This window comes from Thalassophryne amazonica, chromosome 3 (genome assembly GCF_902500255.1).
Source record: "Thalassophryne amazonica chromosome 3, fThaAma1.1, whole genome shotgun sequence".
NCBI classification, from domain to species: Eukaryota; Metazoa; Chordata; class Actinopteri; order Batrachoidiformes; family Batrachoididae; genus Thalassophryne; species Thalassophryne amazonica.
In genome coordinates this window covers 50,840,508-50,857,305 of record NC_047105.1, presented here as the reverse complement: position 1 = coordinate 50,857,305, position 16,798 = coordinate 50,840,508, and the positions used below count along the sequence as shown (strand labels likewise).

The 16,798-nt window shown below is 45.2% G+C and overlaps 1 protein-coding gene across 1 annotated transcript in view; it reads right to left on the bottom strand.

Moving 5' to 3' along the window:
* Positions 1–15,843, bottom strand: part of tnfrsf1b (tumor necrosis factor receptor superfamily, member 1B) — a 33,966-nt gene extending 18,123 nt beyond the window's left edge. The window contains exon 1 of the mRNA XM_034166236.1: positions 15,566–15,843. Within this exon, the coding sequence (XP_034022127.1) occupies positions 15,566–15,613 (48 nt within the window). The 5' untranslated portion in view covers positions 15,614–15,843. The remainder of the gene's footprint in view (positions 1–15,565) is intronic.
* Between the last annotated feature and the right edge of the window lie 955 nt (positions 15,844–16,798).

Here is a 16,798-nt window from a genome sequence, read left to right as displayed (position 1 = left end):
ATTTTCTGTAAGATAATGTCTGAATTCAGATTTTTGTTATATCTGAAGTATTTTGTCTTTTTTGTACAAATTCATCTTGAGTCATTTGTCTTCCACCAAATCACAATTATAAAAACATGATGTTTTAGTTTGTGGGTGACAAAGGAAAACCACAATCTGAGATTGTGGTGTTGCGTTTAATGGCTGTCTCTCCTTTTGTAAAGCCCTCAAAAATCTGTCACCTCTGGGCTTCAGTCCCCACTGCCGTGTTCATATTGTGATCACATATCTGCACATTCAACTGCTCTCTCATTCTAGTTTGCCGAAAAAGGTTCTTGACAAAATTTACACTGGGTTTCACACTGACACACCTGCCTTATACTTTAGAATGCTCCAACCTGCATTGCTGAGAAGTCACCACAGTATTCTCCAGTGACACAGAAAAGTCAGAATATGCTGACAGCAGCAGTGTATTTTTCATCTTCCCGGAAAGGGAGGTGACAACTCAAAGCCCTCAGCTGCTACAGCAGCGAATGTAAATGTGGTCTGACTGCGGGTAATACAGAGCGTCATGATGAAGACAAGCTTCTTTGAAACATAGCGCCAGTAATTACTGACACTTCATAAATGAGAGCATCCTGTTTTGTTTAGTTTTTTTTTTTTTTGCCATCCTGGCTGCATGCTGGTGAACTTTTTGAACACATACATGCATGTAAAATAAACATTACACTGACATAAAAAGAAGAGCTTGACATTTTCATAAAGGAGTGTCTGAAATTTGAAATGCCAAGAAACTGCAACAAAATCACCCTAGATTACCACACACGCATTTCTTTCACTATGATGTTAGCTACGTAATGAACATCATCTGTCTGTATCCTAGCTAGCTAGAACACAAGGTTTTGGGTGCATAAGTTTAAATTTATTTTGGATGTTCTCTAATCCACACAAGGACAAAATTATACATACAGGCTCAAATGTATGCATATACCCCTATTAATATTTGGTTAAATGTTCATTAAATCCCTTTTACACAGGATGAAGTTTGTTGTGCTTCCCTTGTACATCCACCAAATGTGTGAGGATGCTGTTGAAAGCTCAAGGGAGGCACAATGGATACCCAGGTCATTCAGGGGACACTCAATGGAAGCACAGAGAATACCATGAACACTATGGTCACAGTGAATTATTGGCAGGTTCAAAAGAAATGCCCAGCGGATGCTGAAGGTGAAGGACGTTCAAAGAAGGTGCAGGGGAGGCACAAGAGAGGCACAGGGAATACCTATGTCATTTAGGGATTGCTCAATGGATGCACAATGATTTGATGACTGTTTGCCCTGTTTGGTGGCCTATGATTGCCGATGGATGTGCAGAGGAAGCACAGAGGAACTAAAAGGATTGCCAAGATAACTGGAAGTTGCAGATGGTCGCACAGAGGAAACACAAAGGAAGCTCAGTGGACTTACAGGTCGCTCATACAACTCCACAAATTTGACCCCAAATTGCATTTTAGAACACAGAAACAATCCCCAAAGGACACTGAAGCATTTACACAGCAACATGTTTTTCACCCCTTCTGCAACCCTTGTGCATCCTGGCTATTTTTAGGATGCACAAGGGGGTAGTCAATGGACACCATTCTGTGTAAAGTGGGCTTTAACAAGCTGCACTTCAACCAGATGCTTTTGTTAGCGATCAACAAGCTTCTGGCTGGATATTTACCTATCTTCTTGGCAGAATTGGTTGAGTTCTATTAAACTGATTGGTTTCCAGTCAGAAACCCGACTTCTCAGCATAACCCACAAATGGTCAATAGGGTTGATGTCGGGGCTTTGGGACGGGCATTCCAGAATCTTAATGTTAGCCTGCTTAATCCAATCCACAACCAGTTTTGATGTCAGTTCGAGATCATTATCTAATTAGCCAATTGTGGCCAAGTTTCAACTGTCTAGCTAGCTGTTGATTTGAGGTGATGTTGACGAATTTGGAGGTAGTCCTCCTTCTCCATTATTCCATCCACTTTGTAGAATGCAACAGTACCACTGGCAGCAAAACAACCCCAGAGCATGATGCTACCATCACTATGCTTGACAGTTGGTGCACTGTTCTTAGGTTTGAAAGCCTCACTTTTACTCCTCCAAACATTACCTCTTGTCGTTGTGGCCAAATATCTCAGTCTTTGTCTTATTTGACCATAAAACCTTTCTCCAGAAAGCATTTGGCTTGTCCATGTGGGAAGTGGAAAATTTCAGTCTAGCTTGAAGGTGTTTATTTATTTTTTGGAGCAGGGGCTTCTTTCCTGGTCTGCAGTCTCTCAGTTCATGGTGATATAAAATCCACGTCACTGTGGATAGTGATGCTGGTTGGTGTTCCAGCAGTTTCCAGTTCATGGCAGGCCTGAGCCTTGGTGGTTCCTGGGTTGTTCCAGAACATCCTAACCAGTTTTCTTTCATCTGAGGGTGACAGTTTAGGTCTTCTTCCAGATCCTGGCAAAGTGGTGACAGACTCAACTAACTTGTACTCAGTGTTGTAATGTAATGAAGTAGAAATACTTACCTTTTTTTTTTACAAAGTAAAGTACAAATACGTCAAAACTGTACTTACAGTAATGAAGTACTGTAAGTACAGTTTGACGTATTTGTACTTTACTTTGTTTTTCAAATTTCTGGCGACTTTCACTTTTACTGCACTACATTTCTTCAATAAAATGTATACTTTTACTCCGATACATTTCTCTTAAACATCTTAGTTACTCGTTACTACAATATAAAAGAAGAAATTCGATTGGGCAATGCCTGTTTGCAGAGGTGAAAGTAAGCTGGAGTGCAGCAGATACAGTTCTCTTCAGGCTCAGCGCAGTGGTCCACCTTTCACTCCTGCAGCATCAAGCGCAGTGTTTGACATAAAACAAGTTTAAAACACAAAAAAATAAAAGATGACAGGTTGAATCTGCACCCCCGCTGAGGAAGAGGAAGACTGTGGAGGGTGAAAACCATCTGCGCTTTGGACTCCAAACGCACACATGCTGACGCGCACACACATGCACACGGTTTGGCTCCCGCTGGGTTGGCAACTTTGGGACTTTGGCTGGAGTGAAACTCTGCGCGCACATAGCATGCACCAAAAATTTTTGATGACCCTAACACTAATTAAAAAAACAGTACTCATTTACTAATAAAACTTGATTCTTCTCTTCTCCATCCTTTCTTTTCCCGAAATTTCAGCAAGCTCATCTACAGGCATGTGAGAAACAAAGAAAAATGCTTAAAATGTCTGGAGGTGAAGAAGGCCCTGGTTGTGGGGTCTGGGGGTGGGGGGGAGGAAGCTCCCCAGAAGCTGAAGGGTTTTAGTCATGCTAATGCTTCCCAGAACCATTTTCTGCAGTACATTTGCAAGGAGAGATAGGGAGGCAGCTGTTTATCCATCTGTTTACAAGCTAGACAAAATCTATCTTCATATGCCAGAAACGTCTGTGCCGTGTGAGTCTTTTCTCCAAAACTGGAGAGAAGGAATAGACTCAAGCGTAACACAGCTGAAATGATCTTGTTTTTAAATAAAAACCTTTGAAGCCTCCAAATCCTCTTCATTTTGTACAACTATGATCATAACAGTCACTAGTTGTACAAAGATTTCTCAATTTATATCTCTATTGTATACAGTATTTTATGATCTGGCAATCAAATTACAACACAAGTATAGTATTGTCTTTAAACATTGTCAAAAATTTCAAGATGCACATAGAACCTTTAATATTTAACATACATAACAACACCAGTTTCATTGTTCCATGCAAGTGCTATGTTAAAGATGGGCCAGCAGATGTTTAATATTTAATTGTATCAATCAATCAATCAATCAATCAATCAATTTTTTTATATAGCGCCAAATCACAACAAACAGTTGCCCCAAGGCGCTTTATATTGTAAGGCAAGGCCATACAATAATTATGTAAAACCCCAACGGTCAAAACGACCCCCTGTGAGCAAGCACTTGGCTACAGTGGGAAGGAAAAACTCCCTTTTAACAGGAAGAAACCTCCAGCAGAACCAAGCTCAGGGAGGGGCAGTCTTCTGCTGGGACTGGTTGGGGCTGAGGGAGAGAACCAGGAAAAAGACATGCTGTGGAGGGGAGCAGAGATCGATCACTAATCATTAAATGCAGAGTGGTGCATACAGAGCAAAAAGAGAAAGAAAGTGCATCCCCCCAGCAGTCTATGTCTATAGCAGCATAACTAAGGGATGGTTCAGGGTCACCTGATCCAGCCCTAACTATAAGCTTTAGCAAAAAGGAAAGTTTTAAGCCTAATCTTAAAAGTAGAGAGGGTGTCTGTCTCCCTGATCTGAATTGGGAGCTGGTTCCACAGGAGAGGAGCCTGAAAGCTGAAGGCTCTGCCTCCCATTCTACTCTTACAAACTCTAGGAACTACAAGTAAGCCTGCAGTCTGAGAGCGAAGCGCTCTATTGGGGTGATATGGTACTACGAGGTCCCTAAGATAAGATGGGACCTGATTATTCAAAACCTTATAAGTAAGAAGAAGAATTTTAAATTCTATTCTAGAATTAACAGGAAGCCAATGAAGAGAGGCCAATATGGGTGAGATATGCTCTCTCCTTCTATCAAATGCTTCTAAACACAACCATTTCAGCACAATTGCTTCATATGGATTCAGTGCTTCAACAAGCTTTGGTTTCTCCATCAGTAATAACTGAGTAATAAAATACATCAGCGACCACATTTTTTAGTGCATGTGCATAAATAGACTTAAAATCATGAATACTTGCTAACCAGGACATTAATGTATGACATGTCCTTTAAATGAACTAGTTTGCAAATAGCTGAAGTCTGTAGCCTCCTGTCTCAACACACAATTAGACTGATTAGGCTATGTCTCTAGTGACAAGGGACCCAGTTTTATAAGACAATAGCTTATTCTATTTGTTAAGCTATTTATTGGCTTAAATTGTCATCCAAAAAGTGGCTGAGTCAGAAACAAGCTTTGAACCTATGCTTGAATGCTCTCTGAACTCTTCATGCACAGCTGATATATCAGGTGCAAGGTTGTCAGCAAATCAACAGTCAGAGAATACTGCAGTCAGAATGCTGTAAGCAGATGTTAACAGCTGTTCCTCTCTTTTCATTAAGAAATAATGCGCTGTCATCTGGTCTGGTCTAAACTAGTCATCAACAGAAAATTAACGGGAGAAATTTTTATTTTGGTGTGACATTTCTTGCTTGTGCATGACAACGTGAGATAGATGCTGAAAGCGTGAGTGTCACTCCAGATGTATGAGAGTTGGCAACCCTGCCGAGTTAAACACACACTTAAGGGGAAAACTTCAGTACAGAAAAAACTGGCCGGCGTGTCTGTTTCTTTTTTTTTTTTTTTTTTTTGCGGAGAAACGTGTAAAAGCAGCACCTCATTTTGGATTCGGGAGTGCAAAGACCGCTGCATTTTGTTGCTTTGCAGTGGTTGGTGGTGGTGATGCTTGCAAAGTTGCAATATATATATATATATATATATATATATATATATATATATATATGATTTTAACCATGTGTGGATTAGAGAAGATCCAAAATAAATTCAAATTTGTGCACCTAATTCTTCTTAAAGTCATAAATGATGTATGCCGTACAATCATTCCACTCTGGCAATAGAGTAGTTCTGTTGGGAAAGTGTAGGTACACGGACCCACAACAGGGGGCGCAAATGAACGGACAATGGAGTAGGTCAAATAACAACACTACTGTTGTGAATGCGCACAACAAATACAACAGATTACAACAATGGTCAAAAAGTCAATTCATAAAGATGTCGTGTGGGCAGGCTCGAAGATAGGAGACGTCTGTCCAAAGCAGAACTGGAACCACACGATTTCCTCCGCCACCAGACCCCGGGAATACTGGAGCCGCCAAGTCCCGAACTCCCAGGTGGCCACTGCCTCTGTGTGTCGGACCTGGTACTGCTGGCAAGGAACAACAAACAATTAAATGTGGGCGCGTTTGCACCCAGCAATCCACACGGCAGGAAAACTACCTCCACCTCTCGTTGAAAAAAGAAACAGATTATCTGCTGTCTAAACACACACAAGCAACAGATATTCCTGTCATAAACACAGTCAGCTGAGAATGTTACCTTCCAGGTAGAAACGATATCTCGGCAAAGAGGTGGAGACGTCATCCTGCTGATATACTCCTGCCGATCAGATGATTGGTAACAGCTGTTGCAGCTGATGCGTGACAGCTGTCACCCTGGCTGCTCCTGTGAGGCGGCTGCGCCCTCTGGTGCCTGGAGCCCGCACTCCAGACAGGGCGCCCTCTGGTGGTGGGCCAGCAGTACCTCCTCTTCTGGCAGCCCACACAACAGGACCCCCCCCTCAACGGGCGCCTCCTGGCGCCCGACCAGGCTTGTCCGGGTGGCGGCGGTAGAAGTCGGCCAGGAGGGCCAGGTCCAGGATGAAGCTCCTCTTCACCCAGGAGCGTTCTTCAGGTCCGTACCCCTCCCAGTCCACCAAATACTGGAAGCCCCGGCCCATCCTACGGACATCTAAGAGCCGGCGCACAGTCCAAGCCGGCTCGCCATCGATGATCCGGGCAGGAGGTGGTGCCGGACCGGGAGTACAGAGGGGTGAGGTGTGATGGGGCTTGATCCGGGACACGTGGAAAACGGGATGGATCCGCAGTGAGGCCGGAAGCTGAAGCCTCACTGCGGCTGGACTGATGACCTTGATGATCTTGAACGGACCGATATACCGGTCCTGCAGTTTAGGGGAGTCCACTTGAAGGGGTATGTCCTTGGTAGACAACCACACTGCCTGCCCTGGCCGGTACGTAGGGGCCGGGGTCCGCCGACGGTCTGCATGGGCCTTCGTCCTCATCCGGGCCCTCAGCAAGGCAGAACGGGCGGCACGCCACACCCGACGGCACTTCCGTAGGTGGGCCTGGACCGAGGGCACACTGACCTCTCCCTCAACCACCGGAAACAAAGGAGGTTGGTACCCCAGACACACCTCGAAAGGGGAGAGGCCGGTGGCTGCCGACACCTGGCTGTTATGGGCATACTCGATCCAGGCCAGATGGGTACTCCAGGCCGCCGGGTGCGCGGCTGTCACGCAACGCAGGGCCTGCTCCACCTCCTGATTGGCCCGTTCTGCTTGCCCGTTGGTCTGGGGATGATACCCGGATGAGAGACTCACCGTGGCCCCCAGTTCCCGGCAGAAGCTCCTCCAGACTTGCGAGGAGAACTGGGGACCGCGATCGGAGACGATGTCTGTTGGGATCCCATGCAACCGGACGACGTGGTGGACCAGGAGGTCTGCTGTCTCCTGGGCCGTCGGGAGCTTCGGGAGGGCCACGAAGTGGGCCGCCTTGGAGAATCGGTCCACTATCGTGAGGATGGTGGTGTTGCCCTGGGACGGCAGGAGGCCCGTGACAAAATCCAGGCCGATGTGGGACCAGGGGCGATGGGGCACGGGCAGCGGCTGGAGCAGTCCCGAAGCCCTGCGATGGTCAGCCTTGCCCCTGGCGCAGGTGGTGCAGGCCTGGATATAATCCCGGACGTCGGCCTCTAGGGACGCCCACCAGAAGCGCTGCCGGACAACTGCCACGGTTCTTCGCACCCCTGGATGACAGGAGAGCTTAGAGCCGTGACAGAAGTCCAAGACTGCAGCCCTAGCTTCTGGTGGGACGTAGAGTTTGTTCTTCGGCCCAGTTCCGGGGTCTGGGCTTCGTGCCAGGGCCTCCCGGACGGTTCTCTCTACGTCCCAGGTGAGGGTGGCCACGATAGTGGACTCCGGGATGATGGGTTCCGGTGGATCCAACAACTCCGTTTTGACTTCATCTTCATGTACCCGGGACAAGGCATCTGATCTCTGGTTCTTGGTCCCGGGACGGTAGGTGATCTGGAAGTCAAAATGGCCGAAGAACAGTGACCAGCGGGCTTGCCTGGGGTTCAGCCGCTTGGCGGTCCTGATATACTCCAGGTTGCGGTGGTCAGTGAAAACCGTGAATGGCACGGACGTTCCCTCCAACAGATGTCTCCACTCTTCAAGAGCCTCTTTCACCGCAAGGAGTTCTCGATTGCCGACGTCATAGTTCCGTTCGGCCGGGGTCAACCTGCGGGAAAAATAGGCACACGGGTGAAGGACCTTATCGGTCTTCCCGCTCTGGGAAAGCACAGCTCCTATCCCTGAGTCCGAGGCGTCCACTTCAACCACTAACTGGCGACTAGGATCGGGCTGCACCAGAACGGGTGCAGACGAGAAGCGCCGTTTCAACTCCTTGAACGTGACATCGCAACAATCCGACCAGGTGAAGGGGACTTTTGGTGAGGTCAGGGCTGTCAGGGGGCTAACTACCTGACTGTAGCCCTTAATGAACCTCCTGTAGAAATTAGCAAAGCCGAGGAACTGTTGCAGCTTCCTACGGCTAGTGGGTTGGGGCCAGTCTCTCACCGCCGCAACCTTGGCCGGATCAGGAGCGACGGAGTTGGGGGAGATGATAAACCCCAGGAAGGACAAAGAAGTGCGGTGAAACTCGCACTTCTCGCCCTTCACAAACAGCCGGTTCTCCAACAACCGCTGCAGGACCTGACGTACATGCCGGACATGAGTCTCAGGATCCGGAGAAAAGATGAGTATATTGTCTAGATATACGAAGACGAATCGGTGCAGGAAATCCCACAAGACATCATTAACCAATGCTTGGAACGTCGCGGGGGCGTTTGTGAGGCCGAACGGCATGACCAGGTACTCAAAGTGACCTAAGGGGGTGTTAAATGCCGTCTTCCACTCGTCTCCCTTCCGGATCCGAACCAGGTGATACGCATTTCTAAGATCTAGCTTCGTGAATACTTGGGCTCCATGCAGGGGCGTGAACACTGAATCCAACAAGGGCAACGGGTATCGATTACGAACCGTGATTTCGTTCAGTCCCCTATAATCAATGCATGGACGAAGTCCGCCGTCTTTTTTACCCACAAAAAAGAAACCTGCACCCATCGGGGAGGTGGAATTCCGGATCAACCCGGCCGCTAAAGAGTCCCGGATGTAGGTCTCCATTGATTCGCGCTCAGGTCGTGAGAGGTTGTACAGCCTGCTGGACGAGAACTCAACGCCTGGAACCAAATCAATGGCACAATCGTACGGACGGTGGGGGGGAAGGGTGAGTGCCAGATCCTTACTGAACACATCTACAAGGTCATGGTACTCCACCGGCACCGTCCCCAGATTGGGCGGGACTCTGACCTCCTCCTTAGCCTGGGAACCGGGAGGAACCGAGGAACCTAAACATACCCGATGGCAGGTCTCGCTCCACTGAACCATTACCCCGGACGGCCAATCGATCCGGGGATTGTGTTTTAACATCCAGGGGAACCCTAAAATCACACGGCAGGTAGTAGGAGTCACAAAAAACTCGATCTCCTCCCGGTGATTTCCTGACACCACCAGAGTTACTGGTGGTGTCTTATGTGTGATTGGTGGGAGTAGGGAGCCATCTAGTGCCCGCACCTGCACAGGCGAGGTAAGCGCCACCAGAGGGAGCCCTATCTCCCTGGCCCATCTGCTGTCTAACAGATTCCCTTCAGAGCCCGTGTCCACCAGTGCTGGGGCCTTCAGGGTTAAATCCTCATAAAGGATTGTCACTGGGAGTCGTGTGGCAATATGGGTATGTCCCACGCGAATGTTTTGGCCCACCCCTAACCCAGTGTCTAGGGGCGGGCGTTGATGTTTTAACCGCTCGGGGCAGTCCCTTACTTGATGCTCTATTGAGCCACAAACAAAGCACGCTCCGCGGGCCAGCCTCCTCTGTCTATCTGGTGCCCTAAATTTGGCCCTGCTTATGTCCATAGCTTCGTCAACAGGGGGAGCTGTCACCACACGGAGCGTAGAGGCCGTGGAGCGTGGGGAGGTCGGAACTCGGTCGGAACCGGAAGGGAGAGGGACGGCGCGTGCCCGGCCACGCCCTTCGTCTCGTTCCCGACGGCGTTCTTCTAACCGATTGTCTAATCGTATAACGAGATCAATAAGCCCGTCTAAATCCCGCGGTTCGTCCTTGGCCACCAGGAGCTCCTTCAGGACCAACGACAGTCCGTTTACGAAGGCGGCGCGGAGGGCAGTGTTATTCCAGCCGGACCTCGCAGCCGCGATGCGGAAGTCGACTGCATAAGCAGCTGCGCTCCGGCGCCCCTGTCTCATTGACAGCAGCACGGCTGAAGCGGTCTCTCCTCTATTTGGGTGATCGAACACTGTTCTGAACTCCCTCACAAACCCATCATATGTCAGAAGGAGCCGTGAATTTTGCTCCCAGAGCGCTGTAGCCCAAGCGCGTGCCTTGCCGCGAAGCAGATTAATTACATAAGGTATCTTACTAGCATCAGTCGCGTACATGACGGGACGTTGTGCGAAGACGAGCGAACACTGCATAAGAAAGTCCGCGCACGTCTCCACACAACCCCCGTACGGCTCTGGAGGGCTTATGTATGCTTCAGGGGAAGGTGGGAGGGGTCGTTGAACGACCTGTGGAACGTCACTGTTGCGCACAGGATCGACAGGAGGGAAAGCCGCAGCAGCGCCCTGAGGGTGCACCTCCACCTGCGCGGCGAGAGCCTCCACCCTGCGGTTAAGGAGGACGTTCTGCTCGGTCATTAGATCCAACCGAGCCGTAAAAGCGGTCAGGATTCGCTGCAACTCACCGATCATTCCTCCTGCAGACGCCTGTGCGCCCTGCTCTTCCATTGGCCGTTCAACAGCCGGTTGACGCCCCTCGGGGTCCATGACGATGGCCGAGATATCCTGTTGGGAAAGTGTTGGTACACGGACCCACAACAGGGGGCGCAAATGAACGGACAATGGAGTAGGTCAAATAACAACACTTTACTGTTGTGAATGCGCACAACAAATACAACAGATTACAACAATGGTCAAAAAGTCAATTCATAAAGATGTCGTGTGGGCAGGCTCGAAGATAGGAGACGTCTGTCCAAAGCAGAACCGGAACCACACGATTTCCTCCGCCACCAGACCCCGGGAATACTGGAGCCGCCAAGTCCCGAACTCCCAGGTGGCCACTGCCTCCGCGTGTCGGACCTGGTACTGCTGGCGAGGAACAACAAACAATTAAATGTGGGCACGTTTGCACCCAGCAATCCACACGGCAGGAAAACTACCTCCACCTCTCGTTGAAAAAAGAAACAGATTATCTGCTGTCCAAACACACACAAGCAACAGATATTCCTGTCATAAACACAGTCAGCTGAGAATGTTACCTTCCAGGTAGAAACGATATCTCGGCAAAGAGGTGGCAACGTCATCCTGCTGATATACTCCTGCCGATCAGATGATTGGTAACAGCTGTTGCAGGTGATGCGTGACAGCTGTCACCCTGGCTGCTCCTGTGAGGCGGCTGCGCCCTCTGGTGCCTGGAGCCCGCACTCCAGACAGGGCGCCCTCTGGTGGTGGGCCAGCAGTACCTCCTCTTCTGGCGGCCCACACAACAAGTTCAAAGACATCATTCTTCTTCTTCTTTCACATTTGACATTTGTGCACATCATGAGTGCATGTTTACGTCTGTCCACAACTGTATATCTATTCCTACATTTTGCACAGGAGCAATTTATTCTACACATATGGCCTAAATAATCACTTTTACAGCCAGTCTTCTTGAGACAAGTCAGGAGATTGATACACAAACATCTCCAAGTCCTTGAATATGTCTTGGACTTCATTTGCATCAATAAAAATACAAACGGTATGGTGTTGTGTGTAGTTGGTTTTTCTAAAACCTGCTGGAAGGAGACTAGTGAGAGAAGTCACCAAGATATCCAGATAACTCTGAGAGAGTCATTATACAAATAATGACTGTTTAGGAGTGCAATGGTAAGAGTATTTGCATGAGTTGAAACATGGATTGTACTATTCAGTTGGCTTCAGCTCACATGACACAGCTCTGTTTATGTGCCATAAAGGCTTCTGTGGTTGTGGTTGGAGAACTGGAGTACAGAGCAACTTTTGTCTGTTGACTAAAAAGTTGTACAGCTTTATGGTGATGTGGTGTAGAGGAGAATTTTCTTAAAAAGAACATACAAAATTTCAGGTGCACTTTTCCAGAAGGCAAGTGAGAAACCTGAGCCTAGATTTGATTTAATTTCTTGTTTTACATTCCTTCTCTCTGCCACTCAACATGAATCTGTGAGTGAGGGTGCGCCATTTCCAGTTTCTCCACTTATGAAGCCTATAAGTCCATCAGACCTGTCATGGGTTTCTTGTTGGCTTCCCTCACCAGTCTCCTTCCAGCATGTTCACTCACATTTTTATACACATTTTTGAGAACTGTGTACTTGACGCAGATTTTACGTATACTACCATACTGGGTTTTCGTTGTTGGTGGTGTTGTTTTTATTTCTTAATGATTGTCAAATACATATTCAGTCACTTGAAAATGTTCATGTACTGTATCCATTCCCTGGCTTGTCTGAATAAAACTGGCTGTAAAAGTGATGATTTAACTGTTATATTTAGAAAAAGGTGATCAGAGATAGCAGACGCCACTCCATTAAGACAACTTGTACAATAGAATATAGCAATTAATGAGATATTCTTTGAGAATATTCGTACCAACTGTTCAACCATTCTTTGTGTTTTCTGAACAATTATATATTATAATTTATATATATAATATTATATATTTAATATTATCATTATATTTTAAATAAAATAAAGTATGAAAAAAGTTGGCCCCACAAAAATGCTCAAAACAATTTTTATCAAATAGTTTGTGAAAAAAATTATTTCTATTAAAAAATTGCAAATATAAACATGTTTCAAATTTGAAATCAATTATACATATATATGTGTGTGTGTGTGTGTGTGTGTGTGTGTGTGTGTGTGTGTGTGTGAAAAAACTTTTTTCAATTAAAAAATTACAAATATAAACATTTTTCAAATTTGAAATCAATTGTGTGTGTGTGTGTGTGTGTGTGTGTGTGTGTGTGTGTGTGTGTGTGTGTATATATATATATATATATATATATATATATATATATATATAATTGATTGAACAATGCCATGGAAGATGAAGTATACAAAGAGCACAGATAAGATTGACAAGGCTTTCATCAGTGCATGATGAACAAGAAGAAAAGGACTATTTTTCTGATTGTCATGCTATTTGATGAGGCGAGACAGTGTTTCATCAGTGCATGATTGACGAGTGGCAGTGGACTTTGAGAGTGACTGTCTTATACTATCAAATGATTCGACTGAATGTATATAAGTGGTTTGAAAACTGAATGCACTCATATTTTGTCTTCAGACCTACATTCTGGATAACATGTACCTTTAAAGCTTTAAATAAAAGATCTTAGAAACTGAATCCTGTTTGTCTCATTTGTTGTCTGTGTTAGTGTTTCTAGGTAATTTTCCAAACCTAAATTAGACTTCATTAATTTGCAATTTGCAATACCAAAGAAATGTTTTGGTATTACCTCTTGCCATACATTCTATCTATCCATCTACCCTTTCATTCCATTTTTACTTTCCCACTCTGTTGTATATTTTTTTTCCATTATTTGCTACTATACTATAACCTGTTCAGGGACACTTTTACGTGAAAGCTGAACATCTAGATGAGAATACAAGGCGCTAAATGTTTCAGCATTTGACATATGTAAGTATTACAGCTACAGTCCATCTGGAAAGTATTCACAATCTTTACTTTCTCCACATTTTGTTATGTTACAGCTTCATTCCAAAATGGATGAAATTCTTTTTTTCCTCAAAATTCTACACACAATACACCATAATAACAATGTGAAAAAAGTTTTTTTGTTTTTGTTTTAACATTTTGCAAATTAATTAAAAGTGAAAAAAAAAACAACCCCTAAGAAATCACATGTACGTAAGTATTCACAGTCTTTGCTATGAAGCTCAAAATTGAGCTCAGGTGTATCCTGTTTCCACTGATCATCGTTGAGATATTTCTCCAGCTTAACTGGAGTCCACCTGTGGTAAATTCACTTGATTGGACATGATTTGGAAAGGCACACACCTGTCTACATATAAGGTCCCACAGTTGACAGTGCATGTCAGAGCACAAACCAAGCATGAAGTCAAAGGAATTGTTTGTAGACCTCCGAGACAGGACTGTCTCACGACACAATTGTGTGGAAGGACAGAGAACCATTTCTGCTGCTTTGAAAGCCCCAATGAGCACAGTGGCCTCCATCATCTGTAAAAGGAAGAAGTTCAGATACACCAGGACTCTTCAGAGAGCTGGCTGCCCGTCTAAACTGAACGATCGGGGGAGAAGGGCTTTAGTCAGGGAGGTGACCAAGAACCAGATGGTCACTCTGTTAGAACTCCAGCATCAGGACAACCATCTCTGCAGCAATCCACCAATCAGTCCTGTATGGTAGAGTGGCCAGAGAGAAGCACATGGCAGCCGACCTGAAGGTTGCCAAAAGGCACCTGAAGGACTTTCAGACCATGAGTAACAAAATTCTCTGGCCTGATGAGACAAAGATTGAAGTCTTTGGCATGAATGCCAGGCATCATGTTTGGAGGAAATCAAGCACCATCCCTACAGTGAAGCATGGTGGTGCCAGCATCATGCTGTGGGGATGTATTTCAGCAGCAGGAACTGGGAGACTAGTCAGGATTGAGGAAAGATGAATGCAGCAATGTACAGAGACATCCTGGATGAAAACCTGCTCCAGAGCACTCTTGACCTCAGACTGGGGCGACGGTTCATCTTTCAGCAGGACAATGACCCTAAGCACACAGCCAAGATATCAAAGGAGTGCCTTCAGGACAACTCTGTGAATGTCCTTGAGAGGCCCAGCCAGAGCCCAGACATAAATCTGATTGAACATCTCTGCAGAAATCTGAAAATGGCTGTGCACTCAAGCTCCCCATCCAACCTGATGAAGCTTGAGAGGTGCTGCAAAGAGGAATGGGCAAAACTGCCCAAAGACAGGTGCACCAAGCCTGTAGCATCATATTCAAGAAGACTTGAGGCTGTAATTGCTGCCAAAGTGCATCAACAAAGTATTGAGCAAAGGCTGTGAATACCTATGTACGTGTGATTTCTTAGTTTTTATTTTTTAATAAATTTGCCAGAATTTAAAAAAAAATATTTTGAGGGGAAAAAATAATTTACTCCATTGCTGGAATAAGGCTGTGACATAAATTGTTGGACAAGTGAAGTGCTGTTAATACTTTCTGGACACAGTGTATTTGTAATTTTTCATCCACTAACCATCTTGCAGGTATCAGACAAAGCTGCTTTTAGGATTGATCTGTTGCATTAAAGTCCTCCAAAAGCTAATCAGTTTATCATCATTATGTCTTCTTTTTAATTTGGTGAGTTACAAGATAATCTTGATTGCCACTGATGTATTGTCTTCACATGCCCACTCATCTACAGTTTTGCTGTCTAAACCCTATGCTGGCTAATGCCTGTAGCATTTAACTGCACATATCCTGGATTAATCCAATACAAAACTTAACGAGCTGTTGTTTCAGATAAAGTCTGACACCACCTGACATCCATGTCTATGAATGCAGACGAAAGAACAGACAAATCTTACCTTGAAAATCTGGGAATTCATCAGAATCAGGAGTAGAAGCATTTCCATTTCTAGTTTTTTGTATTTTAAGACAAATTATGACCCAGAAAGGACACAACTGGTGTGTGTATTGTACTGCTCATGGTTTAAAGGCGGGCCACTAGTGTGTGCAAACAGAAGCAATTTCCTTGAACTGAGTCAATCTTTTGGAGGAAGGAAGCACGCAGCAGACAGTCGGGCTGTAACCTACATTTAGTAATCTAATATCAAAAACTGTGGTTTGACGGAGTTGAAACAAGGTTGAAAAGTTATGACATGCTTCCATTTGTCAGCATCACAATACGACATGACCAGCCTTTGATTTGATCTTTTTTATCTGTTCATTAAGACTGAGATAAAAGCAGCTTCTTAAATCCATGTCCAAATCAAAACTCTTTGGCTCGCTGCTGGCAGTCATAGCGAAACCAATCCATGTGACATTTTCATTCTGGTTCTGACATTTTCACGTGAATACAGTATGATGGGTGTGGAAAGGTGAAAACTGAAACTGAATTTTATGACTTAGAAGGAAAAATAGTGGTGTGATTTCATAATAATGAAGCTTCCAATAAAACAGGATCAGGATCCTCAGAAGGAAACAAGTTGTTTCCTCCTAAGACACCCGAAGGGTCCCAATGGGAGAGAGAGAGAGAGAGAGAGAGAGGGGGGGGGACAACCCACAGATTATTTTTGTTTCAGTTTTTACTTTTCACAGTGTTTACACCACTTTCATGTTTATCTTTGAGTCATGGCCTCCAGAGAAACGAGGGGAAAAAAGTTTCTTTCAATGTAGCTTTCTTTTTATCCACTGCAGAGGACATAAAGGAATGGGCTGGGTTTTAGGAGGATAATGAGATTAATGTCATATTCAAAAACCACAATGCACTGAAAAAAATGAGTGTTGTTGGACGAGCTTAATAAAGTGTTTCAAATGGTAACACTTAAATAAATTAGGTTGATCCAACTGAATTAATCTCATTACTTGAGAGAAACCCAAACAAAGTTTCATTTCAGTTTTATTGCACTCATGATAAGAAAGATTTCAAATCACTTTATAAGTAATGTTTAAGATAATTTGTTATCTTAATATGGACAAAGTTCATTAATTTGAGTGTTACTACCTGATGAAATTTCAGGGTTTTTTTTCCTCTTTTTCTGTTTTATGCATATGTGTACATTTACTGTTACTGCAATTAAGACAAATGAAACCAAAAA